We start from the raw sequence: 27,141 nt of genomic DNA on the forward strand, positions 1-27,141 counted from the left end.
TTTGAAACAAAAAAGCTAACCTGTCCCTTACCTAAATTTTACTGGTGTAGTTGAATCTGTGATATGTGCTTTGCTAGCGTAAAAAGTCATAGCAAATCACCTCCATGCCAAATCTTGTTATTCTAACAAGAGCTGCTTAGCAAAGTTGTGCCTAAACCCTGGGAAATGGGGAGATGGAAAGTGCAGAGGAAATGCTGTGAAAAAGACCAGAAACTATAACAGACTCTTACTATATTAAGCAGAGCCATTTTTCTGTGACTTCTAACATGAACTCATTTCTATTTCTGATCTTCTGAAAACTGGGGCAGATGCCGATTTGGGGTAAATTGGTCTAGTTCTGCTGAAAAGAGGATACTCATTTTTTTATTAGGTACAGAGCTGGCACTGAACGTATTTTCAAAACATCTTTAAGTGAGCCACTGCACTCAAATGAATATTCAGAAAGAGAGCTGGGTGCCTATACCAGAGTCCCCAGGGAGAGTCTCTGTGTGTTCTCACAGATAAGAAAACCACAGGAAATTTGGTATTTCTTTTTGACTTTTGTTACTTGAGGGGAAAAAATGTTCAGAGGCAGGGAAAATATCTGGAGAACAAAACTGGAGGAAAACTTTCACAAAACTCATGTGAAGATCTCATAATCTCTGTGTTGTTGCTTCTGAAACTCTGAGTGTTTTATAAGACAGCTCAAGCCAGTAAAGCTTTGGGCATTGATGGGTTTTAGTCTCCTAAGGTATTTATTTAATGTTACATTTACTTTTTTACTTTTTTTTTTTTTTTAAACCAGGGATTTTCCAAAGCAGACTCCATATAGCACAGCATTATTTAACCCTTTATTGTTTCTTAGGGCTTGTACCTGAATTCAAACTTTGCCTCTGTGTTAAAAAAAAACAATCAAGCCACCACCTTTTATTAAATCCTTAATTTGTTAAAGCTATAATTTCTTCCCACATCACCAGTCATTTTAACAATCCCCAGATGTGGATTCTATGAGTCTTCCATGTGGACCAGCTCATGACTGTGGTGAAGCTGAGAAGCAAAGGACTCTGCTGGGAGTTTGCCTCATGGAGCATCTGACACAAGTTGTGCTCTCTCATCATTAACAGCTTTTCATGCAAATTAGCCTTAGCAGCATTGCAAAAGCAATTGTTTAGGAATCTCTTAGAGTTTTATAGTCTGTTCACATCATTATTATATTAGATTTACACAATTGCATATAGCATAGAAAGTATGTATATATATATATACAATTTAAACTCTAAGGATTTTATTCAATTTTCATCTCTAGTTTCAGAATTTTTTGCAGGGCATAGGTATCAAGTAACTTGGTCCTGAAATCGAATGGACAGTGTTCCAGTTTCTGGCTATAAATCTAAAGAAAATCTGCTCTTCCATCCTAAAAGAAAAGTGGTCACGCTAATTGAATTTACAAGCAGAAAAAAAAAAAGCCAATAACATGCTACTCTCTTTTGCTTTCATTGAGCATGACCTAACTGCTATTTCCAGTTGTTCCCATTGCTGCTGACATGGTTAGTGCAAGCCAGAGGGTAAACGAGACACAGCAGCACTTCTGGCTCCAAGCAAGTGAGGACCTGCAGAAAGGTTTGCCTGCTCAACACTTGTGTCAGTGTTTCACACTGTGTTTCACTGGCACTAAGGGTTCTGTTCATACTCCATGCTCTGAGCCACGCAGCGTTCAGCCAGCATCTCTAAAGCTGCTGGACAGAGTCATTGAGGTGATCCCAGGCTGAATTCTTAGGGTAACACCCCAGCTGATGTAGGCAAAGTCAGCTCTTGCTTTGGAAAAGGTGCCTTCCAGTGGGCTCAGTTACTGCCTTTGCTGCTACATCGTTGCATGAAAGTGATTTTCTCGCAGCTAGGGCTCTGCTGTGTGGGTTGTCATGGCAGTCTTTTCACTTCTCGGATTACTCATCAGCAGCAATATTTGCCTCACAGGAGGAATATCATGTACTGGAATTTTGGGAGTGCTCAAGACCTTTGTTTCAGAGGCACAATCTAATCACAGTAATACATGCAGAGATTCAATTGAAGCATTGCCCAAACTGGTAGTTGAGTTAATTGACTTTCTCACTGTTACCTTTTCTGTACCCTTCACATCCAGGTCATGTCTGGCTGGACCAGGGATGGATCATGGCCTGTTGGGTGCTCACATGGGTATGCTCTGTGCCTGATGTAACCAGCTGTGACAGGAAAGGCAGACATTAATAATACAGGCTGAGTTCATCATTTTAATTGAGATTTAAGATGTCTCCCATATCCAATTAAAACCTTGGTAGAGTCCCAACAGGCAGAATTCAGTTGATGGAATTGCAAATCAGCCAGGACCACTGAGCTGACAGCCTTCATCATCAGTGTCCCATCATCCTTGGGAATTTGTTTGACAGACAGTATAGCCAGCAGGACTGTATGGAAGGGCTGTGGAAGAGGTGCTCTGCATGGAGCAGGGTACTGTCAGAGTGGGAGTTCAGGGAGACCATGGCAGCAGCCTCTAGACAAAAGAAGGCTTTTTTGTATACTGTCACAAAGGCTTTTGTTTTCTGTGTTTGGTGTTGAGTTGGCATAACCATAGTTTGTCAGATCCATCCCTCCTTTCTTCCCAGCAGTGGCTTTGCTAAAGCTCAACCAATCCATCCTGTTCTCTTATATCTCATTTACACATTTTGCTGATATTTCCTCATTCTCTTCTTCCGTGGATTGACAGGTGATATAATGTAAGTTTCCTGATTAGGAATTCTAATTATCTGCTGGCTCGTTCTTGGTTTTCAGATAGTAATCAAGGCTGGCTCAACAACTGCCTAGTAAAAGCCAAAAGCATAAAAAATGAGTGGAGCTACAAGATACATGGGTAACTAACTTCAACAGTGACCTTTAGAGAGCCTTAGAAATAATGGTGGGAGATGCTTAAGGAGTTGCAGCTTGTGGTATAATCTGTTGTCAGAGCCACTGGATCAATTTTTATTTGCTTCTCCTAAAACTTTGTCTTTATCTAAGAAATATTTTAATAAAATGCAAAACAAAATACATAAAATTCTCTAACTTAGAGTTATTAATCACAAGAGTTAGTAAGCTATTTTACTCTGTGTGTAAGAAGAGGTATTTCAAGCCTAAGCCAAAAAACTGTCCTTCTACATAAGATCACCATAGTTAAATGTTTATTACACCTTGCTGATGTTGCAGGAGAGTCCAAAATAGAAATGCTTAGGTGTAAGTCCAATATGAGTCTCTCCTCTTACCTTAGACTTCCAGTAATAGCTCACTAAGAGTATTTTATTTAGTTTTTGAAGCAGGTATTTTCCTTTAAAATTATCTGGATTTTTCTTTTCAATTGAAAGTTATCCCTGGTATTTTACAAATTAAGATTAAAACCGGTTTATTTTGCTCTCCCGCTCACCAATTTTCCCCATTCCTAAAAAAATCACTCACAGTTGAAACCTTATGGAAAGAGAAAGATTTTTAGGGTGGGAGTGAGAATGAAAGGTTTGGGAGATATAAAACCACTGTTGGCAATCTTGCTCTCTCACATTTTATAAGACAGTAAAATCTGCATATGGCAGATGCTCTTTTTATAAGGAGAAAGAAACCCCTTGTAATTTAAGTCAGGATCTCTGGGACTCTGCTGGGTGTGTTTTCAGAATTTTTTCTGGAAAGCATACTTTAGTTTTGAAAACAAGCAAGTTGCTTGGCAGATTTTTAGAATGGGGAGTTAGATATAAAAATCAGAATGCTGCATAAACAGTGTCATGTAATAAATGCAGTATTGTTTGCAGGTGCTGATTCTTGAACTAGCAAAGGGATGCAAACGTGTTTCTTTTTAGCATGCTGCCAGGCCCTGGCTCTGGAGGATGAAACAGGATTAGAGGTTGTTCTGACCTCAGAAGATCAATTTATCGCTATTTTTTGGCATCACTTGCTGCGTCTGATTTAATTTCCAGAGATGTTGTGTATTTAGCACAAGGTTAGATGTCCAGTTCCCCTCCGTGGCAGTGGGGAGATCAATGCTTTGGCACCACTGAACCCCAGGAAATGTCAGCACCACTTAGAAACTCCAAGAGAGGCTTCAGAGCTGATCCTGGGGGGTTGTGTGCAGTGAGGACAGAAGGGCTTTATGGCCATTGGGTCTCCTCATTAATATTGACAGAGAACCTCCCTGTTGCATGTCAGATAAAGGACAAAGCAAGGTAGAGCATTATGGAACATAGAGAAACCAACCCTCACTTTTTAATTTGCTTTGAACTTGAGATCAGAAGAAGGGATTAAAAAAGAGTAATTTGGATGGGGCAGCATAAAGATGAGTAGGCTTTGGATAAATCTTCTAACTGAGATGTTAATTTCTTACCTGATGATATGGAAAGTTATTTCAGTTTTTGGAGGAAACCTGGATGCATGGAACAAGAGAACAGTGCTAATGATGCTGAGGCAATGATCCTGAAGGGCAAAGTCAATCTTGATCTTGTGAAGGGTGACCAATACATGCAGTGTTGGTAGAGAAGAGGAAAGTCTGTTTTGTCCTTGTCATTTTTAAGTTGATGATGATTAATGTAAACGCCTCTGAGGGGTGAGCTGAGAGCCAGGATGTGTCAGGAGAACTGGCTGTAGCAGGAAGCTAATTTTTTTTTTTAATCCAGGTGGATAATGGTTATTAGAAACATAAGAGAAATTAAGCTCAAAAAATTTGGAACAGTAAAAATAAAAACTGAGGCAAAAGGTTGAAGTGACAGATCTAGAACGTGGTAAACATTGCCAAGGAGTTCCTAGGGAGAGTCAGGAGGAGGTGGAAACATGCAGACCATGGTGGGCAGCAAGATCAAGATGCCAGGAGGGAGGGATTTTCACAGTGAAAATGACAGCCAGCTAGACATTGGGCATCTGAGATTTGGTGACTATCAGTGCTGGAGGTGGCCCTGAGGAGTCAGGATGAGGCCCTAGCTCCCAGGAAAGCCATTAGAAATGCTTCAGGAAATGGCACAAATGTTGAATTTGATGAACTGAAATTAGCAAGCAGAGGCACAGATAGTATCATTCTTCTTATTTACCAAGAAATATTAAAGTTTCAGAATTATTCCTTGTTCTGCCTAAAGAAAGAGGTTAAAATGTCAGCATTTCAAGGAACAAGAAAAAAATTCTCTTCTTCCTCCTTTACAGTCAGAAATACTGAAAAAATAAAAATATGTAAATAATGTGTAAAACTGAAAAGGATTCTGAAAAAAGACTGGATTTTGCATCAACTTTTGAATTATCATTTTATTTCGATTTTCCTCAACAGGAATTTTGAGAAATATTTTCAATAAATGTCTTTTTGAGGGAATATTCCTGTGGCCAAAAAAAATGTGGTGACATTTTTTTTTTTTACCTGAAAAAGTTCTGTTAGTCCTGCAGGCATTAAATCACAGTTTTTTGCTTGAGGATATTAGAATGTGCTTATTCTGGGAAGGGAACACTGCCAAAGTCCTGGAAAAAAGCACAAGCCTGAGGAAGAAAGCCAAGAGGATGTGGGTAGTGCAGGTGGGTAACAGAGAAGAAGGTGTGAAAAATCTCTTTGTGGTGAGAGGAAAAAAGAAAATGGAGATTACAGCTGCTGACAGTCTTGTCATTGTTCACTTTGTGCAAGTCAGCTGGAGCTGTAGGGAGAAGGGGGCTGGTGGAGCACTTGTCACCCTCAGAAGGCTGTGGCAGTGGGTGGGGACAGCAGCTGGGGGGAGGCAGCCTGTGCCAGTGCCATGAGGACACGGGCCTGGGCACCATCAGCCTTCCTCCAGAGATGTTCAGGGCTAGAGGCCATGATGAGCCTTGCTTAGTGCACGTGAATTGCTTGGTGAATTCCAGAGTAACTTTACAGACTAACAGCAATCTGCTGTGCTGCTGCTTCGTGGGCAGCAAATGCCCAGGAGGGTGTAGAGCTTCCAGTTGCCAAAACTGAAACACAATCTGGAATGCTGGGAGCCACTCTGGGTTGGCACTTGCTCGAGTTGAGTGTCACCTGGGACCCAGCTGCTAGTTAAATCAGTGTCACAGGGGATGCTCACCACCTCGGTCAGGCCACATCATATTTTGCTGTTTATAACCAGAGCCCTGTGTGGATGTTGGGCAGGCATGTTTCCAACAGCTCCTTCTCTCTGCTCCATGCTGATCCTACCAAGCAGTGCAAATGCTTGAGGTTACTGCCTGCTCTGATACCCACTCAGTAATTCTGGAGTGACTTAAGCCTAAAGCATTTTTATTACATTTCACAGCAAATTTCATTACTTTATCATCATGAGTTACTGATTCTTGTTGTTGTTGTTGTTGGCCTGTGTCTTCTAAATGCAGGCTCAAAGCCTTTTACGCTGGCCATGAAAGTAATGATTTTCTCTGTAAAGAATCCTGTGGTTTCCTACAGCAGGAACTTTATCAGAATAAAATCAGAAGCAGCTAATGGTGCCTGCAGGATTTGTAACAAGCACGTGAGCTGGGATTGAAAGCAGCATTAGTTTTTTTCTTCTTTAGCTTTGAATTTTTTCCTGGTTCAGTAGATTCTCTTTGCCGTATCCTAGATTCACTTGGGTTTTCAATATGTGGCGTTAATCTGAAGAGAATTAATTTCCTTTTAGAGTTACGCTAAACGGGGAAGTCCGTAAGTACATTTGCAGCATTTCTGTGTAGCACCAGCATTTTTGCCTGGCAGGACTCCCTCTGCCCGAAGCAAAATCTTGCAGCCCCCTACGCATTTCACACGGTACCTTATGGAGGGGATAGCAAGGCAGGAGACTTTTTAAATTGAGAGGTGAACTCTTGCATGGTCGCCGCAAAAGCCTCCCTTCATGGCTGAAATCCTGCCCAGGCAGAGGGATGCCAAGAGGCAGGAGAAGAGCTGCAACCTGCCATTCCTTCTCTGTCCCCCCTGGGCTGGGAGCAGACCCCCACAGACCCTGTTCTGCTGCTCAGGATGACTTGGGATGAAGAGCTCCTGGTTCCTCTAGGTCTGCATGAGTCTTGGCAGATAATTCTTTCTTACATTTCTTTATTCCTTTTCTAAAGTGATAAAGGAAAGCTTCCTCACACCATGCTGCCTTCAAAGAAGAGGAATTCTGCCATGTTTAGACCCCTTGATAGTGATGCCTGTGAAGTAGTTGGGTCATTTTTTCTAATTTTCCTTTCCTTTACTGTCTTCCAGGTGCACACGTTCAGGGGCCCACATTGGTGTGAATACTGTGCGAACTTTATGTGGGGCCTCATTGCTCAGGGAGTAAAATGTGCAGGTAACAGTCCTTCAATTTCCTTTTCCTAAGATTGTCCTCATGTTGTAAATATTTAATATACTGCCTGCTCTACCATAGCTCTGTATGGCAAGGGTCTGATCTGACCCCTGTTAGAACTGAAGAAGGAAACATCCACTCTGCTGTCTGTGATTTCAGGTACCTCTTTCAGTAACGTCGCTGCAGTGGTGCAGAGCACCTCTCAGGCACTCATGAAGGAGAAATTATAATCATTAAGGGATTTTTTTTTCCCTCCTTTAGAATGGAGGAGAATATAGGTAGATGTCTTGTTAGCTTTATTAATTTTACATCACTTGGATGTACTGGTAGGTGTGAGATGGGGATCTTGATGTGCAGAGTGGGCATCAGCAGATTTCACTTTGCTGCTGTAAAACAGGCATTCAGGTTAATTTTATGTATAAGCCAGCAGGACTCCCATCTTGCCATAGACCCTGAGTCAGTTCTCCTTGCAAACTGAAAAGAAAGTAAGAAAAGGAATGATGAATAAGGGATGCCTACTGAAATGTTACGTACACATTCAGGTGCTGGTAGAAATGTCTTACATGCATGGGTGTCACTGCAGGCAGTTTGGGGTAAAGCCTCTCTGAAGTAAAAAATTTGACAGTTTTATTGATATGATTCTTCTGAAAAGAAAGGACAGTCAGCTTTTCTCAAAGGGAAAAAAAAAGGATCAAAGTGATCAAAATAGTTTACTGTATTTAAGAAGTATTTATGACATTCTAGCAAGCAACTGCATTTATAAAATGGTGCAAAGAAATGTTGATGTATGAAGACCTGCATATGTTGCCCTGGAAACTGAATTTTCAAGCTAATTTAAGAAAATCTGCTCTGTCTGAAGCTTTCTGAAGTCTGGTCTCAAGCAAATAAGAGGGCTTTTTATCACAAAACTGCAAAATATTGTCAAACTTAAAACAATCTATAGCCAAACAGACTTTAAATATGTTAAAATCCTTCCCAGTAATTATCTGAATGTAAGATTCTGTTGCTACTGATAGTCTTAGAACTGTCCAGGAAGTATTGGAGCATACAATTCTTTTAAGAAATTACTATGTAAAAATGGTGTTTCCTTTCTGAGTATTTTCCCCCACTATGTATTTAGGGTAGCAGCCACATCCTTCACTTATGAATGACAATTGTCAGTATTCTTTACTGCTGTTGATTTTGCACAGTGCTAGAAGATAAAGTCTAAGTCTAATTTTGTTCTTGAATTATTTTCTGAGTAAAGCAGTAATTTTTTATAAAACGAGGCAGTAAGTGTGCCATTTTCTTTGCTCACCTGTAGTAAACTCCTCAGTTTTGGCATTATGGAGAAATATCGTGTGTTTTTCATAATTATATTAAGTAACGTTGATCCAGAAAATCAGTAAAAATTAACACTATGATAGCTTGCAATGCTTCATGGCATCGTGGAATGAAAAAGCAATATTGCTTTTATAATTAAATCCAAAGTGCATATGATTTTGTACTGGCTGTTTTTTGGTTTTGTTTGCTTTTTAAAGCAGTGTAGAGCTGATTTTCTGGGGTTTTTTGCAGAGTTTTCTAAATTGTGATTTTCCAAAAGTCTGTGTTCCTTTCCTCCTTATGAGGATGGTAATAAGTACTGTATGTCTCCTTTTTCCTCCTTGTGGTGTAGAAGAACATATGTGTATTAGATGACTTCATAGGTTCAGAAGCTATAATTAGGGCTTTCTATCTTGTGTAAGGTTTCATTTCACTGTTGGTAGCTTCTGGTAATTTCTGTGGTCTTACTTATATTTTGAACTCCCATGTTATAAGACCTCACTTCTTTGCTGAAGCATCAGTGAGGCATTGGGGCAGGAGGAGGCTGAAGCTTTTCAGGTCATGCTCAAGGTCACTGGGCACAACCAGGAGAGCTGCTGATGTGCAGCATCATCATCAGCCAGGGTGTGAGGAGGAGCAGGGGAGCAGCCCTGAAGCAGGGAGGCCACCGAGCTGGGCTGCCTCAGCCTGGCAGGTCTGGTCTCTGCAGCGTGCCCTGCATGCCCTGCTTGGGGCTGAGGAGCAGGAGAGGTTGGCTTTCCAAGGACAAGAGTTGCAGCTGGCCCACCTTGCTTGTTTTCCCCTCACGCCAAGGTTCAGAAATAACTGGTGGAGGATGAGGCACTTCCCAGATTATTTTGTTCTCATAAATTTCATAGAAATTAGTGGCTGGGTAGAGCAGATGAACTCCAGGCAGTGCCCTGTGGAGATGGCAGGACAGTCTCAGCAGTTCACTGACCTTACCTCGTCTGTGCCTCACCTTCAGCAGGATCTCCCTGCTCCCAGCTGTGGCTGTACAAGCTGTCAGAGCCAGAAGCTGCTCTGATCTGGCCATTTCGGAGGAAAGGCAGAGGTGCACAGACACAAAGTGCAAGCAGTATTAACATCCTAGTGTGGAAGAGCTCTAGGTTTGAATGTCATGAGTCTGGCTGAGTTTACATGCATTTTGGGGTGATGCTTTTTTTACAAAGTAATCATTTTGCTTCTGAACTGAGCCATTTTAATATGGAAACACTGAGGCACAGTAAAAAAGGTACCAGAAGAGGCCATTGTTTTTCAGAGTGGGTACATACTTCAAAAAATTACAGCTTTTAGCAGGAAGCAGCCCACTTGCATTCGAATGGGGTTCAATGCCACTCCAGGGGAGTCCACAAAATCTGCTTGGTGGTCTGTGTAATCATTTCTTTGAAAATGCCTATGGGCAAAACTGCACTGATCATGTGTAATTTTGTACTTTTTAAAGCATTTGCTTTTTATAGCAAACAGTTGCACATATCCAGAGGGCTCTATTTGTTGTATCGAAGTGGTAAGTTTAAAAAATATAACTGGATTACTGCATGGGCTACTCTCAGCCATTTAAAATCCTCTTCTCTGTGGAAGTACAAAAACATGCAGGAAGTGTGGGTCAGTCCAAGGCTGGACAACAAAGATCAGTATCACCCATTTCAGAGAGAAAGAGGAGCCAGAGGAAAAAGCAGAGCTTATTTCTAATGACTGATAGAACAGTTTATGTCACACAGACTGAGACAATCCTTTGAAAAATCATAAACAAGAACTAAATATTCATAACAGTAGATACGCCATAGCAACCAGCAAGGATGCCTTAGCAACTTGAACTGCCTTGACTCATGGTTGGTTGCAGTCCAGCATGACTGAATGTGTCCCTCTCTGCCAAAACACAGCCCTGACTGCACTCAGTATCTTGTTGTTGGGTACAGACCTGTACGATTAACCCCTGGCAGATGGATTGCCCCTAGGTTATCCTTGTTCAGGTTTACAGCAAACAAAGGAATATGTCTTTTCCTGCCATAAAGAGAGGCCTTCATAGCTATAGGCTCTTAAAATTTTTGTGAGGTGAAGACTCATCTGTATGCAAGGAATCTGGCTTTTCTGACAGCATGCTCCATCTCCAACGTGCGTTCCTGCAGGCTTTTGCCATAAGTAGGAATGACTGAAGAAGTGTTTGAAATTATAATGGCACCAGCTTATGTAAACATTGATGCTAATGAAGGTTAGTTTACCCCAGCTCAGAATCCAATGCATGAGCTTAAAAAAAATATATTCTTAATTACATTCCCCCTATGCTCACAGGGCCCAGAAAGTGTTCAGGAGAGAAACTACAATATCCAAAGAATATTTGCAGATACACACTACAGAGTATGATTTTATGAATTATACAAACATGTAACACTCAGAAGCATTAGCAGAGCATAGTGTGTGTTCTCAAAGACTAGACCATGGCATTAATGATGCTGTTAGTGTACTACCAGAGTAGAGTTCTAGTTAAGCAGACGAGTAGACTTGTCAAAGTTCTGCCTGTGTTGTGTCCCCTTTCCCAGCCTATCAAAACTGTTCAAGTTATTATATAATCTGCTTCATCCTCTCTCTTTTTGCTTGTTGTTCTTAATAAGTGATTTAATCAGATGATTTTTTTTTTTAATAGGCTGGTTTAAGACCATTAATTAATCTTAAAGGAAAGTTTGGGGTTTTTTACTGTATTGCACTGGATGCTTTTGATAGTATTTTGAACTGCTCCTTTTAACACTAGGCAGCATCACCCTCTAAGGTGGTACGCGAAACAATTTTCTGCTGCCTTAGTAGATCTGGTCTGAACTGTCTCAGCCTGCCACCCATGTAGCTGTTGCCTGTATTTTGCTCTCCTTGGGGCAGGTAACTTCTCTCTGAGGAACTGATAGAAATAAACTTGCAGCTGAACTATCAGTGTGGAGGGAACCAGCTGCCACTGGCTGAGCCCAAGCAAATCGCTGCCAGCCCTGAATGCAGTAAACCCCAAGAGTCCATTTTCAGAAAAGTTAAAGTGCAGTCTCAAAGCAGGATTGTTTTGTGAATTACTGCTTAGATGCTTTAATTCCCCGTTTCATCCATTTCCTTCTCCAGCAGCTGAAAAACATACAACTGCCCCATTTCCTGTGCTGGGTTGTTTTGCCTTGCTATTAAATCCTGTGTGTTGGACAGCCCTGTATCGCTCCACTGGTGCATAAGGATGAAGGATACCACACAGGCATTGGTTGTCCAGGCACTGTGCTCCTGCTTTTAGTGCCTGGAAGAATGGCTGATGCCGTTCCTGAGCAAAAGGAAGGCAAGGCATGCTTATTGTGTTATGTGCTGTCAAGGTATTTTGCATGCCTTGGTCATTATAAGCTCCTGTTCTGCCCACACCTGTACCCTAAAAACACCATCCAGCCTGCTTCTGAGATATGCACCCCAATTCTGCTGTTTTCCCTGATCATGTAAGGCACAGGCATTCAGACCAAAAAGGGAACAAGAGCAAAGCAAGGCCATAAAGGTCAGAGCTGTGAGAAGGGAACAGTTTGGAGAGCAGTCTCTGCCCACCTCAGGCAGGTGGTGATGCTGTTGGAGGAGATGTGCTCTGCCTGACAGGCTGTTCCACCAGCTCAGGATCTGTTTGAGTTCCTGTGAGGAATGAGCTCCAAAATTTTGAAATGCTAATCAGGCAGTGGAGTCTTAACTGCAGAGCCGTTCCCATGGGGAAGCTATTCTGGAGCTGTACGTTATTGAAACTATAAGTCCTAAAAGCAGCTTTATCTCCAAGCCCACACAGACATGGAAGCCTTGAGCAAGCCAGTGGCCTATCAGGGGAGCTGTGAAGGAGGGAGGCAGGTGTTGTGGTAAGAAGCCAGGGAAGTTTTGAGCAACTGTGATCTTTTAAAACTTCCATAAGATCATACCATCGCCACCAAATGTGTTCTGCTGAAAGAACATTTCACCTGTGTTTTCCAACCAGCTTTTGGAGGCACAGACATATGTAATCTTTTAATATGGGATAGGGGGGAATTGTCTGGTTTCATGTGCTTTTTACCTTTTTATTTCATAAGTTCTGATTTTTCTGTAGTATTAGGGGTTTTTTGTTGCCGAGTAACTATCTGCCATCTAGAAAATGCTTTGCTAAATATAATGTCCCCTATAGTGCATGATATAGTAGTATGGATGATATCAGGACTGGGGGAGCAGTTTTTGCCATGGTGCTGTGTCATGAAGTGGCGTAAGGCTCCGATGGGACCAAGACTGCTTTCAGATGTGCACTGCACATTCTCATATGTTATGTACAAAAGGCAGTGCAGCAGCTCCAGTGTTGCCACGTGGGCTGGAACAGGTCTGCTGAGGAGGAGGAAGATAACAGATCTTTATAGCAACCCCTGCCTTGTTCTTGGAAGCACAAAGCACAGCACGAGAGGCCAGTGGGGTTGCTATGTTCATCTGGTTGTTCACACACACTGCATCCAAGGGAACAGAAAACATTGCTTTCTCTGCTACAGGAAAGAGCATTAAATTATTAAAGGAAAGCTATGAGCTCATGATTGATTTATGAGAGCAAATTCCTTTCTAACCTTTTCACCTTTGCGAAAGTAACGATGATAATACTTTGTGCTTGTGTAGAACCTGTCACCTTCTCATGTCAGCTTGCCAGAGGTGAGGGAGTTACGCTGCCTGGTGGGTTCCACAGTGGACCTGCCCGAGGCAGTGTGTGATATCAGCACCCCACTCCCACACTTCTCACCCTCCCTCACTTACCATCATCCCCTGAAGAGCCTTTGAGGACTTTTTGCAGATAATGTAAATTTACCTTTTAGCTCTTACAGCCATTCCTCAGAGTGACAAAATGCATAAATTTTCATTGGTTTAATTCAGAAATACGATTAGAGTGATGCAGGTAGCATATGGTATTGTTCCAATGGAGCATGATCAGCAGCCATGTTAGCCAGTAAATCATAAGCCATAAAACTGACTAAAGTCAAATCAGCAGTATAAGAAAAAGCGACAGCTAAGTATATTTTAGTCTCTGCAAACATTTATAATGTGTGCTCATGGGGCAGTATTAATGTACGTATATCTTTTGCCTCTGCTCATGTATTAATATGAACACGTTATTTGTTCTTTCAGCCCAGTGGACTAACATCAGCATTAGCTGTTTCTAAAACATAACCAAACCTTTTTCTAGGCATCATAGGAAAGTATTGTCAGGCTGGTTTTAAATTTACTACTTCTCTTAAAAGAAATGCCACAGTCCATGTGAACTCCTAAATCAATATGCTATTAAAGACAAGGCAGCTTATCACAGACTTTTAAACCTGTCATCTAAAATTACTCTTTCCTTTTTTTTTCCTAAATTTCCAGACTTCCTATAAACTCTTGAGTTTATGAATGCATTTATCATATTTGGTGGCCGCAGTTCAATAGGCACTGTAAAAAGGAATGGTAAGCTTGACTTACAATTCTATTCCTGAGAAATCATCTCTGTATAAAGTGAAATTCTGATTTTAGTAGAAGTTTTCCTATTGACCATCAGGGGTTCATAACTGTATCTTTTAAATCTGTCCTGTATTATGACAGGATTTGTCAGAAGATACAATGCTTTAGGGGGGGGTTGCTTTAGCTTCCCTCCAATGGTATATTCACCCAGCAGGTAACCTCTGATGAGCCTTCTGTAAGAAATGGATAAAGCTTCTGGTTACATTAGATCTGGACTAAAGCCTGTAATGCCAATTTGCTATTCTGGATTTAATTTGATACAACCAAAAGTAAATAGACCTAAATCTGAAATCAAATCCATCTTCTTGGTCTTAAACCCAGCCAGATGCTGAATGTGAACAAAGCAAGCAGTCCTAAGACTTAACCATGCAGCAGCATGCAGAGAGACTCTGGCCTCAGCTTTCTTGTTCCTTCCTAGGTGATTCTAAAACAATGGATTTTGAAGCTTTCATGAAGTTTTGCAATGAGAAGAGAGGATGTTTTTATTTAATATATGCAATTCCTGTCTTTTAGTACTAACAAGCAGGATGACTACAGTTGGAGTACAAGACTGGCACATTCCCATTGCTCTGTGGAGTGGAATGGACCTCCTGCCATTGTGCTTTTTGCCTTCTTGGAGTTATCAGGGCATCATCCTTCATCCTAAGTTATCAACCGAAGCAGAGGCTACTGACTGGGACATGGCTTTCTTGCCTCTCATGAATTGTTGTTAGCTGGGGAGAAGGGAAGCACCATGTTAGTGAGTTTCAGCCTCTTTATTGGAAAAACAATACAATTTTGCTGTTGAAAATTCCACTGAAATCTCTTAGAAGTACTTATTGATGCAGAATTGCTAAAGTAAGGTGGTCTCCTATGCTTACATGAGAGGTGAAGAGCCTCCATTATTAGAAGGATACCATATGGCCCAGTAATACTGAACGTAGTGCTCATGGATTTTCTCAGCATTAAGTATCTGAAATATTTCTAGGTTTTAAATGTTCTCAGGAATGTCTGTGAGCCCTTAAGCAGTAGACTGGTACAAAAAATCTAATTGAGTGCAAGTGAAGAACAAATGAGAGGAGAAAACTTGACTTTAGCACTTGTAATTATTATTCTGGCATTAATGAGGTCAGATCCAAAGCCCATTTGAGTCTATGGGATTAACAGCACAATTATATTCAAGAGCAAGATTTTTCACATTGAAAACATCTGTTAGATATTTCTTTAAAATGAAACTTTCTTGTTGATGACCTCAGTGAATGTGATAATTCTTTTAAGTATAAGGCACTTGAAAACCTGTTTTTCCTTTTTCTGGTATATTTTAGTCCTAATTATCCTTGGACTCCCAGAAATATGACTCAGAGCTATATTGTTGTCTGTGTGAAGCAGCTAATTTGTGCTCACAAAATTGCTTGTGAATCTTCATGAGTGAGATGCTGCCGGTCCAGTCTTGTAGGCATCATGTTTGACAGACATACCAAAGCATTTCACACGTAGGAATAGGTGCTTCCTGCAGAAATTTTAGGAATTCCGTATATAATAATTACATTTGCTTTGTAAATACTGTTATTGAGAAGTTAAAGTTTCAAAATAATGGAAATAAGGCATTAAAATTTCCTGTGTAGTCTTAATCTGCTTCCCTTCTGTGTGTGTTAAGAGGTTTCCTTTATTTAATTATTTCATTATTTGACTTACTAGTTTTACTTCACAACTTCATCTTTATTCTGAAAGCAGAATGGATGGTACTTATTTAATAGTACCTGTTCAGTATCTTGTCCTGCTGTTGCTAAAAGTACTGCTCTTACAGCAGAGCATTCACAGCTTACACCAAAGAGGAGACATTTCTCCTCTGCATTTCCACAAACATTTAATGATTTTGTTTCTACAAGACCCCAAGGAGGTAAGAACAGCTGCTTCTTCCCATGAAGCACTGAGACACCAAAAGGTTGAGGTCATGTTTCCAATTAATTTGTGTTCCCTATTTAAAGCATGGAGGGACCTTTTTTTCCGAGTTCATACAAAATGTAGCACTGGCCTAGATCTGTAAAGGGTAGGTGGAGCTCCCCTGACCTGCTCTGGATGCTGTGCTCAGAGTTTCTTTGCTCCACATCCCAGAACCACCAGTATGGTAGATGCTGTGTATAAAGAGGTCGTGTGGTCATGTACCTTCCAATGGGGGGTCTTAGAGAACTTGATTAAATGCAGGATTTAGATAAGTGCTCAGATGACAGCAAGTGCTTTGGCTGTTTTTATTTCCTCTCTGTCACAAATGAGGCAGCTGAGCAGCTGCTGAAGGAACCAGAGTGACCAAAGGGGACTTGTGGAGGGACAGTGGTTGAGGCTGCCACCACCTGGGGCTCAGCACAACCACCTGAGACATCCAGCTTCTGGGGAAAGCTCAGGAGAGGGCTCTGGGTCCCAGCAAGCCATGATGCTGGCCAAGGCGGGCCCCCATGGTACCCCAGTGGTACAGCTTGTTTGCAGGGGGGCAGGAAAGGCATTGCATGGCTTTGGCCAAGGTGGGGTTCACAGCATGAAATCAGAACCAGGTGGGAAATGCAGCATTCCTAGCTCCCTGTCCTGTGTGTTAACCATTCCTCACAGGGAAAGGAGCTGCTCCTGCATAGAAATAACTAAAGGGAATTTTAATCATCCATTTCATCTGGATGGGGATCTGTGTCGGTTTTGACTGATTGAAGGTGACATGCTGAACTTTAATTGCAGCTAGAGATTGGATGTTTTACAGAGGAACTTAAGTGACAAAGCTGTGTGCTGTAAAGGCCTACTATGTAAATAAAACCACTTTAGTGGCAGGCTGCAGCTGACTCACTGGAAATTAAACTTGGTGATAAACTCTGGGGTTTTGGAAAGAACATTATCAAATAATCTGTGGTGCACTAATGAAACTACAAGTACTGGAAAAATCAGCAGAACTGGACTACAAAGGGAATCCATATAGATAGATACTCAGTACTGCAGTGAGAGGAAGTATGGGCTTCCATCAAGGCGTTTATCCTTCAAGCTCCTAAATCTCTTCATTCTGTAGAAATCCAGGGGACTCCACATAGCAACATATGTAATAGTGCTGGGGATCATAATTGGCCCTTACATCTTCATTTGAAAAGCCAGGTGGGAAGTTTGTCAATCTGTGTTAAATCTTCTGGGGGTAAAAGAAATGTCTTGAGTAGAAAATCTGTTTTATTTCAGGTCTGTTCCTACCTCACACGTGTGATGGTTAAAAGGTGTCTCTGAAGTAGGAGTTGTGAGATTGGGTCAGATCCTGCAGGAGCCGCATGTAATGATCTCGGGATGGGTTTTCACTAAACACCACCCTAATTGCTTTTTCATCTTTCTCTCAGATTGTGGTTTAAATGTGCACAAGCAATGTTCCAAGATGGTCCCAAATGACTGCAAGCCAGACCTGAAGCATGTCAAAAAAGTGTACAGCTGTGACCTTACAACGCTAGTAAAAGCACACTTCACTAAGAGACCAATGGTAGTAGATATGTGCATTAGGGAAATTGAATCTAGAGGTAAGGCATAGGAAATGGCCTTTCATTGCTTTACTGGTAATCTGTTTAGATTGATCTGGGTCATCTGGGTTTCTGCTGAATGTCTGATTGCTCAAAACAGATTTGCACAAGACATTTTATGGCTGCCAATTACCCTGCACACCTAATATTATACCTTGCATTATTTCATGGTTCATATCCATTTATAATTTTTATAGATTCTGCTAGGAATAGCATAATGGCCAATTACTGCTTTATAGTTATATATTGGCAGATATCTTTCCAGTAATATTTTTATTTTAAAAAATTAAGTGAATTTGCTATTTGTATTGATGCATTTTCTTTTGCTAGTTCCCTTAGCACACACTAAGTGTCCTTTTCTAGAATGAGAGTATTTTTTTTCATTCTGAAATAATGACTGAACATCACATATGCTAATATCAGTTAATTTAAAATCATTTGTAATTGGTTTAATATGTTACTTCATCTCTGAAGTAATTTATGTAAATATAATTTAGTGCTGATATAACAAGGCAGCTAATGGCAAGGGTTAAGGTTTAAAAGGCCAGGTTAAAATTTCATTCTGAAAGAAAAATGTGTCTGCTTTTTGTGCCTTAAATGAAAAACTTGGCAAAGGAAGAACTGGGTGGAAGAAAACTGTAAAATTAAGAATAATTTTAATCTTGTTAAAATGTTTATTGCAGGTCTCAATTCCGAAGGACTATACAGAGTCTCAGGATTTAGTGATCTTATTGAAGATGTCAAAATGGCATTTGACAGAGGTACAGATTTTCCTGCATGCTGGAACTTTGTGCTGATCTGTTAAATATACACGATTTTTCTGCACAGCCTCTGTCTGTCTCATGCTTCACTGCACCAGTGGACTGAAGGAGTCTGGCAGCTGTGCTAGCAGAAGGGAAGCCTCCCCATCAGAAAAGCATATCAGCTTCACTTTGCCCTTTATTACCAAAATCTGCTTTTCTCCTTCCATCAGTATCTGTGCTTCAGTAATGATGTGCATAGGAGAGGACAAAGCTTTCTGAACTACTGCCCTAGTTTGCAAGTAAAACTACGCTCAGGGCAGCAGGGGAGGGATAGAGGGCAAGTGCCCTAAGAAAGCTGTGCAACTTAAATCCATCTTTCTGGATGAAAGCTCCAAAATAATAAGATGAATACAATACTGAAAACAGAGTTTGAATTATTACAGTCAAAAAGAAGGTCAGTGAGAACAAACTCTTCTCTCCGAGAAAAGGCAGTGGAAATTTAAAGGATTTCCAGCTGTAGTCCCCCTATCCCAGTGGAAATCAAGGCCAAAATCCATGCTGGAAACTCTCTCCTGTTTCTCCGGAGCACTGGACCTATTCAGACAACATCTGCCTCCTCTGCAGCTTTAGCAGGGTGGGGGTGTGCTGGAGAAGCCAAGTTCTGGATCTGTGTCCACTGCGGTCAGGAGTAGGTAGTATGCTGTAGCTAAATAGTGAACACGTGTTTTTTCCTATAAAAGAGGAGGCTGTGGACTAGTTAGGGTTTTTTCACTTTTTTTTCCTAGATTCCCATGATTTCTCATTCAGTGCTGACAAATGTGTTGTGTGGCAATGCAGTGTGTTCAGAAATAGCTAAACTTCCACACATTCCTACAAGATAGGTACTGCTAGATCAGGCAGTCAGGTTTTTTCCTGAAAAAAAACCCAACATTTTTTGTGATCATTTGAAGCGAAAAAACACAGGCTTTTTTGTAAAATGCTTGAGGTTTTAACCTGAAATTATGAACTTCACAGCCCAGTTAACTCTCTGTTTTGCTTATAAAAGCCAGATTCTGTAGTTCTGTCCTTTTTAGTAATGTTTGCTTAAGCAAGTTATTATTTTTCTTTTGAATGCTGTTTTACATCTATTTACATTTCCAAGGCTTTAATGTCAGTGCCTTCTCCACACAGATGGGGAAAAAGCTGATATTTCTGTGAATATGTATGAAGATATCAATATTATCACTGGTGCACTTAAACTGTACTTCAGGGATTTGCCAATTCCACTCATCACGTATGATGCCTACCCAAAGTTTATAGAGTCTGCAAGTAAGTGAAACAGATTTTCCTCATGGTTTTCATGCTGAACCTTTCTTCTCCTTTTGTACAGTGCTTGCTTATTCATTTATAGCTCTCCCATCAGCCCTTACCCTGCATGCCCAGTTTAGTAAGGACTGCAGGAGTAAATATTCACTACACATTCTGACATGGCCATGTGGTGCTACATGATCATGGTTACATCTTTCTTTGCCTTTGTCACCAGGAGTGCTTCCTTTTCATCACACATTGTGGATAGCATTGCTTTGCCTGTCTTGCATCAGTCCCTGCTACTTGGCAGTGACTTTTGAAGCTTGTTGATTTTAAACATTAACTTTTAAAGCTTGTTGCCAGGAAGAAGGTGATTTATGAATATGTTTATAAATAAGATTTGGAGTGTTTGGAGTGGTTTTGTAAGCTAATAAGCACTCATCCTAAGCCCACCTTCAAGGCTGTCAGTGAGTCTGCAAGCACAGCTGGAACATCTCTCCCAGGCTTCCTGGCTGCCTGAAGCATCCCTGCCATGGAACAGTCACAGCAGCCCCACCTGGAAAGGTGTGAGGTAGCCCCGGGTAGAAATCCAGGGCCTGCCTCTGGCCTTATCTCTCCTCTGAAGAAGGCTCATTCCAAGTAGTATGGACACAGCCAGACAGTGATGGCAAAGTTCCCAGTACTTCCTGCTGTCCCAGGGTTGCACCTGTACATTATTTGTGCAAAACTAATCCAGTCAGGAAGGATTGCTGGAGGAATTTTTTTAGTAGGCTGCAGGGAATCTTTTGGTGGAGTACAGTTTGCTTTGGGGAGTTTTGTCCAAAACCAGTCGTATCCTGACAGTTCTCTGAGCACCACTTTGGACAGGCAAATCCTCCACTGCAAGGTTTGGATAGGTTCTGGAAATCAGTAATCCAGCAGAGCTGTGAGACCCTATCTTTGCTGCAGGCCACCGTTGTTGCCTTTCTGTGTGTGAATCCTTGCAGTACATGTGGTGACAGTCGAACATCTGTGTTTCAGAGACCGCCGATCCGGATGAACAGCTGGAAATTCTCCATGAGGCGCTGAAGCTGCTGCCGCCTGCACACTGTGAAACGTTACGGTATCTCATGGCACATCTGAAGAGGTAGGGGCACTGGCTGGCAGGAACTCACTCAGCCAAACTAGTTTATAATGAAGAACCTCCAGAAAAGTCTGGGCAGAGCCCACCAAATCCTGGAGACAGCCTGTGGGTCGGAATGATAGACTATGCAGCAGGAAATGCTTGAGCACTGGGGTTTATCCCAGTTCAAGCACTTTTAAAGAGGTTAAAGGAAATAAGTTAAAAATCAAAAACAAACCAGTTTCGAAGCACATAAGTCACATGCCTAACAAATTTTATTTATATTTAAGGCTACAGTGAATATAGTAAAAAAATGTCTGTACTTTTGGGAGTAATAAGTCATTCCCTGTGCAAAAAATTTACATAGCTTAATGGCTATAGATAGGGGTCTTTGTCTGCTAGGTCCCATATACCCTGGTCATCCCTAACACCCTGAAAAAGACAGCACATGCTAGGCTTCAGCTGATGCCAGTTAGGCATGGTGTTAATTTGCCCTCCAGTCACACATCTGGTGGGGTCTGCCAGCCATTCCTTATCAGTGTGGAGCCCCTTGTTCACCTGCCACCTTCTGAAAACTACAGGAGCATAAATTCTGTCTAAAGTTTCTCCCACTCCATGAGACATGATTGAAATTGTTCAGTAGACTGAAAAAATGTTAGACTGATGAATTAATATCCAGTAAAACAGCATGGGTTCAATTTCTTTCAGGAAAGCAGGGTGAAAAAATCAATGTGGTATGTTAGGGTGTTCATTTCAGTTTCTCAAGTAACATGAATTTACTCTCCATACATTAGAAACATTCCCTTTCCCTGGAAATAAACTTTCTTTTCATTTCTCTTCTGCTTTTTTCCTTTTCTAGTTCTTCTATAAGTAGGAATATGTTGACACTGCTGAGTGCCTCAGGCAAAATTCAACTACAGGGTTTCTGCCTGATTTGTGCATTTATTTCAATGACATTTCTAATTTATGTCTTAGAACAGATACAGGGATGAGAGTCATGGGAACAAAAAAACCCCACAATACATCTTACTGCTTATGATGTATGAAGTTCTTTACCCTGTTCAAGAGTAGCTGTTGCTGCTCTAGTAAGCAAATTGCTTTTGCACATCTTATTATTGGTATAGGTGAATGATAAGATAGAAGGGTGACTAAATTCACTCGTTTTCAAACTTCCTTCTAATTCATTTGCTAAAAACAGCTGTGGGATTCAACAGACTGTTGTCTTGCTGCTGAATTCTGCTAATCAGACACAGCCCCATTATCTGGAATAATTACAGACTGAAGATACAGCAGCTTGGAAACATCAGTCTAACTTGTTTTAAAATAAAAATTATGGCAGCATGGGAAAAAAAAGGAAGAAAAATATTGAAAAAAATTATTTATATACCAAAGAATTTGCTCATAGAATGCAAGATGCCACAGTGATGAAAAAAGAAATAATTTAACAAGATTCTTTTGTTTGCTGTCCCTGAATTCTTAATTGTTTCTGAGAATCCTTACAGATTCTTTAAAACCATAGTGTCTATTGAAACATTTGCATAATCTAAATCTGTTTCCTTGAGTGAGGCAGTTCAGCATGATAAACAAGGCAGAAGTTTAGGTTTTGGGGCACATTTGTGTCTCCTGTGCCTGTTGCAGTGGGCAGCAGCGATGGTGCACTGGGTGTCAGGACCCCCCAGCCAGGCTCTCCTCCTCCTGCCCCTCATGCCAGACCCAAAGTTCTCCATGCTGAAGCAGAGCAGCACAGGAGAGCACAAACTGCCCCCAAGCCCATGTTATGAAATACCATCTCGTTGCCCCCAAGACCATCATGCTTGGGCAGTAGAGACCCTTCTGGCATTTGCTGAGCAGATGTGGCTCTGCAGTAGCCCCAGCAGAGGATTTCTCTCCTGTGAGTACAGTTCTTGGGCAAATTACCTTCCTGGAGGTGGCCTCCACACCAGCAGGGCCTTAGCCCACAGCTTTGCATGGGTCAGATTCCTGTGGAGTGACAGAACATGGCCTCCCCTCCTCCTCCTCCTCTCCTGCAGATGGCAACCAGGCACTGGAGGCTTCCCTGAGCTGGGGGCTCAGCTGTCTGGCAGCTGCTGAGGACCCCCAGCGAGGGAAGTGTGGACGTGGGTCTGTCAGAGCACAGGGTTTATAATGACTTGCTCAGACTACCATGTGCATGAGGTTATGGGAGACCCTGGTGGCTTCAAAGCCACCCCAAAGTGATGATTTCACTTTTTTTAGTACACACCACAGGACATAATTTGTCTTCAAGAGAAACCAGGTTTCCAGCTTAGCACAGTTTGCCTGTAGTGCCTAAAGGCGTAGAATTCATGCATGAATTCACCATTGCTGCTGCAGGCACTAGGGAGGAGAAGTGTGACCATGTGCCACCAGAGGGGGCCTGGCAAGAATCCCACCTGAGTGGGCACAGTAGTACATCTCTAGTGACTAAAATACTGCTAACATAGTAACTAACACTGCCTGTTCCCTGTGGGATTGGTCTCCAAATGGCGCTGCTGTAAAGAACGAAAGCAAAATTGTTCTGATGTTTCTGAATTCACCCTCATCCCCCTCCCTCAGTGTGGACTACCAACCCCTCCTGCAAATAAACACAGTCTGTGTGCATGGCAGGAGGACAGACACATCTGATTCTCTACACACCCCCACAGCATTCATGCTCTCTGACTCCTGAGCAATTCACCCCACACCCCCCTGTCTATCCTGCTGGAAATGGCAGCTGCTCCGAGGCAAGGGGGAAAGGCAGACATTTCTGTCCAGATTCCCTGGTTTTCAAGCATATACAGGTATAGTTTGGCACAGAAGGAATGTGAAAAACACTGTCCTTTTTTTACAGGGTGACGCTCCATGAAAAGGAAAATCTGATGAGTGCAGAGAATCTGGGCATAGTCTTTGGACCAACTCTTATGAGAGCGCCAGAGCTGGATGCGATGGCTGCACTGAATGACATCCGTTATCAGAGACTTGTGGTGGAGATGCTTATAAAAAATGAAGACATTTTATTTTGAATATTTTGGGGGTTTTGTAATAAAAAAGGAAGCAACAGTGTTCTATGGATGAAGGAATATTTTAAAGTAATTTAATGGCTCTTGTCGCTGAATTCCATATTTGCTAGAGCTTTCAGTGTATTCAGGATAAAAATGAAGGAACTTTCTGTCGTTTCTATAGTGCCATTCAGCTGATGTTGAAAACGGTTAACACATACTTTCCAGTACTAGTAATCCTGGGTGTTTATCATGTTAAAATAAAAAACAAAAAGGCTAAAGCTATTGCATGATTTGCTCCCTGTTCTCCCTGTTCTGGTGAGACTCGTTTTATGAAGAAAACAACTGAACTGGTGCAGCATCTTTGTTCTGGATAGTTTGTGATTGTAATTCAGCATGTTTCTCCGTGTAAACCTGTAGTGAATTTGCTTTTATGTTCTATGTAATTGGTTTCTGATACTAAAAAAGAAGGCTGGATTATGTGAAATGGAGCCGCTGGCAGTTTATTGACATTTCATATCATTCTCTGCCACTGATTTCTTCTTGGATTTCTTTAACTTTTTTTCATCATATAGGAATTTGTTTTTAACAGAAACAAAACCTGTACTTTAAATGTTTACTTTAAGAAATTCTCCATGATGTTTATGGTGGTTGCAGTGAATCTGCAATGCTGAGCAGTGTTCCTTTATTATTATTATTGCTATTTCAATTGTAATTTTGTATTTTTATCTGGCATGCATATATTAATTTATTAAATTTTGCTTTTAGACCTCTAACATTAAGCTATTTATTTTACTTAACAAGCATGTTTCAAAAATACTGTTTCATTTTGACACTAACCCTCTGACTCAACCACAGAACAACCTCTGACTCAAAAGGAGTTAGAGTTTTACTGATTTTGTCAAGACCATTCTGGCCTGAATGCTTTTGAAGTGTCACACTTTGGTGAGGTTCCCAGAAATCACTCTGTAGTTTGAACATTTCTTCCTTGGTTGTCCATGATGCCTCTCAAGAAAGCTTCAGAACTCTTAAACAAATCAAAAAATATTTTCAAGCCATCTACTACTTCATGGTTTATATACATATTGTTATATTTGCCTATATGTACACTGGAAATGCAGTTTACCATTAAGCAGCTGTAGTAGCCCCGAGTAGGTAAGTTTCAAATGCAAATACAACAGACAACTCTTGCTTTGCACTTAAGTTATTTGGCACTGGTGTAAGTGCTGCCCTCATGTAAGCACATTTCTTCCGTGTGAGAGAAAAATCACCAAAACTTATAAATAATTTCTGTGTTCTCTCTGGTAAAGCAATGCATTAAAAAAAAACCACTTATACCAGCCTTGCTGCAGCCCCTCTGTTGGTGGCCTGTCCCCAGGAGTGCTGCCAGCCTGTCAGAAACACTTGTCCCAGTGGAGAAGCTGTGCCTGGGTGTGTGCATGTGGAGTTTCACATTGGGATGACTTGCAGTCCTTACAAGTATTAATTTATCCATTTCTTCCACTTCTGGAAAAAAAAATGTATTGCTAGTGAGTTTGGTGTGGTGTTATTAGGATTTTCTGTGCTGTAATCCTCCTACCCCTAACCACCCTGCTCCCCTTGGGGTTTCTGGTGGCACTGCTGCAGCCAGGGGCAGCAGAGAAGGCAGCAACATCCCCTGTGACTGAATGTGTCTCCCCATCACCCACCTGGCTCCTCTTCCTCATTGCTTTGGGATCAGTGGCAAATGGCACACTGGTTCAATTCAAAACTTCTGAGAAATGTGTTGGACCCTAATTTTTTTTATTATCAGTGGAAACATCTGATTATCAAAGAAAGCAGAACCCCATGGCCCAAGACCAGCCTGAGGGAGCTGGTAAAACAGTGATGGAAGGCAGGTGTGAGGGTGAAATAGCAAGTCCCAGAGAAGTGGGGCAGCTGCTCCTGGGGAGGCAAGGTCTGGCAAAAGTCCCAGCTTGAAGGGCTGGCAGTAGAAAGGAAAAAGGAGAAAGGAATGAGTGAGTGTGGGACCTGCAGGGAAGAAAAAAATAATCCTAGGAGTATGGGTTGGTTAGGTGCCTGCCCCAAAGGAGAGCAGCCAGGTGAGGCAGCATAGAGGTTTTGCCCTTTCCTTCTTAAAGACAGCCAACAGGATCCAGAGGAGGAGGAATAATCTCCTGGCAATTGGGAGCAGCTGTGCTCCTTTCCTGTGAGCAGAGAGGTGCTTCCCTCTATCCAATTTCCTTACATTCCTGGCCAGGAGAAGAGAGGGGAGGGAAGAAGACAGCTCTCCTGCAGTTCCTCTGGCAGAGGGGAATGAAGGATCCCAGGAAGGAAAGGGTGAAGCTGGGGATGCATGCTGGTAAGCCTGTGGGGAGTGCTGCTCTGGGCTGGGAGGACTATTGAGGGGCTGGGGAAGGGGCAGAGCAGGGGGAGTTTTTGAGAGAATCTAAGGTGTTGGCCTTTTCTCCTATTTTTTTTGTTTTATTATTTTTTTAAATGCTGCAGTACTGAAAGCGACTTGCTGTTATAACTCATGTATTAATTAGTACGCATTATAATTTTATTTACCTCAATGAACTGACACAGCTGGAAAACTGTGTCTCTGACCACAGTCTTGTCCCTCCCTCTTCCCCCAGCCCAAGAGCAATGGCCCATATGCTCCCCAGTCACATCCGCCTTGCACTCTCCAGCAGCCACATATGTTCACTGCTACCTTGTTTCCAAGCCAGCACCTCTAAACATCCTGCATTTCCACTGCCTCCACAGCGTGTGATGCATTTCCTCACTCCTGCATAGCCTGATGCTCCTGTGCAGTCCATCCCTCCTGCCTTGCCTCCCGGGGTACCTTGCAATGTGGCTGGCCCTTTGTCATGTCCTGTTATGTCACTGCACTGAGCTCTCAGCTCCATGGTGTGGCAGCACTCCTATGCTATTAGCTCTGTGATCAGGAGATAGGATTTTTTTTCTAAATAATTCTGGCAAGTTTTTTTATGCACACGGATGACCTGCTTGCTGCACTGCAGTGTCTGTGTTACTGTCCCTGCCAGGTAAGGCTGCTGCAGTTGGCAAGAGCATCCTTTTCTTTGCTCACTTTGCAGCTGATATAGGGCATGGCTCTGCCCCCTCAGCAGCTCTGGATGTGCTGCAGGCACCCCGTGTCCTTCAGCATCCACGGGGAGCTAGAGGAGCACTTGACTCAGCTGAGTAAAGGCACCTGTTGTGCCTCATTGCTGTGCAAGCAAGCCTCTAAGCCATTGAGGTCCCACTTCTAAAGCTTATAGCAGGAAGGATGTATGTAGTAAACAGGACTAATTAGGATAATTACATTTTCTTCTTGTGTGAAAAATCCAGCTCCTCTGTCTCGGTGCTGCTGACAGTCACGGCTGCTTGCCTTGCTTTGAGGTATTTTCCACTGCCTTCAGAAGCAGCAATGGTAGGTGCAAAGCTGGATCAGAG

General features: G+C 41.9%; 1 protein-coding gene across 4 annotated transcripts in view; it reads left to right on the top strand.

Moving 5' to 3' along the window:
• The window catches only part of CHN1 (chimerin 1), a 97,713-nt gene extending 73,234 nt beyond the window's left edge, over window positions 1-24,479 (top strand). For all 4 annotated transcript variants that reach the window (XM_071747300.1, XM_071747302.1, XM_071747304.1 and 1 more), the window contains 6 exons: window positions 7,169-7,253; window positions 17,402-17,575; window positions 18,259-18,336; window positions 19,489-19,626; window positions 20,626-20,731; window positions 23,556-24,479. In XM_071747300.1, the coding sequence (XP_071603401.1) occupies window positions 7,169-7,253; window positions 17,402-17,575; window positions 18,259-18,336; window positions 19,489-19,626; window positions 20,626-20,731; window positions 23,556-23,727 (753 nt within the window). In that variant the 3' untranslated portion in view covers window positions 23,728-24,479. The remainder of the gene's footprint in view (window positions 1-7,168; window positions 7,254-17,401; window positions 17,576-18,258; window positions 18,337-19,488; window positions 19,627-20,625; window positions 20,732-23,555) is intronic.
• Window positions 24,480-27,141: the final 2,662 nt, after the last annotated feature.

The sequence above is a fragment of the Heliangelus exortis genome, chromosome 6 (genome assembly GCF_036169615.1).
Source record: "Heliangelus exortis chromosome 6, bHelExo1.hap1, whole genome shotgun sequence".
In the NCBI taxonomy this organism is placed as follows: Eukaryota; Metazoa; Chordata; class Aves; order Apodiformes; family Trochilidae; genus Heliangelus; species Heliangelus exortis.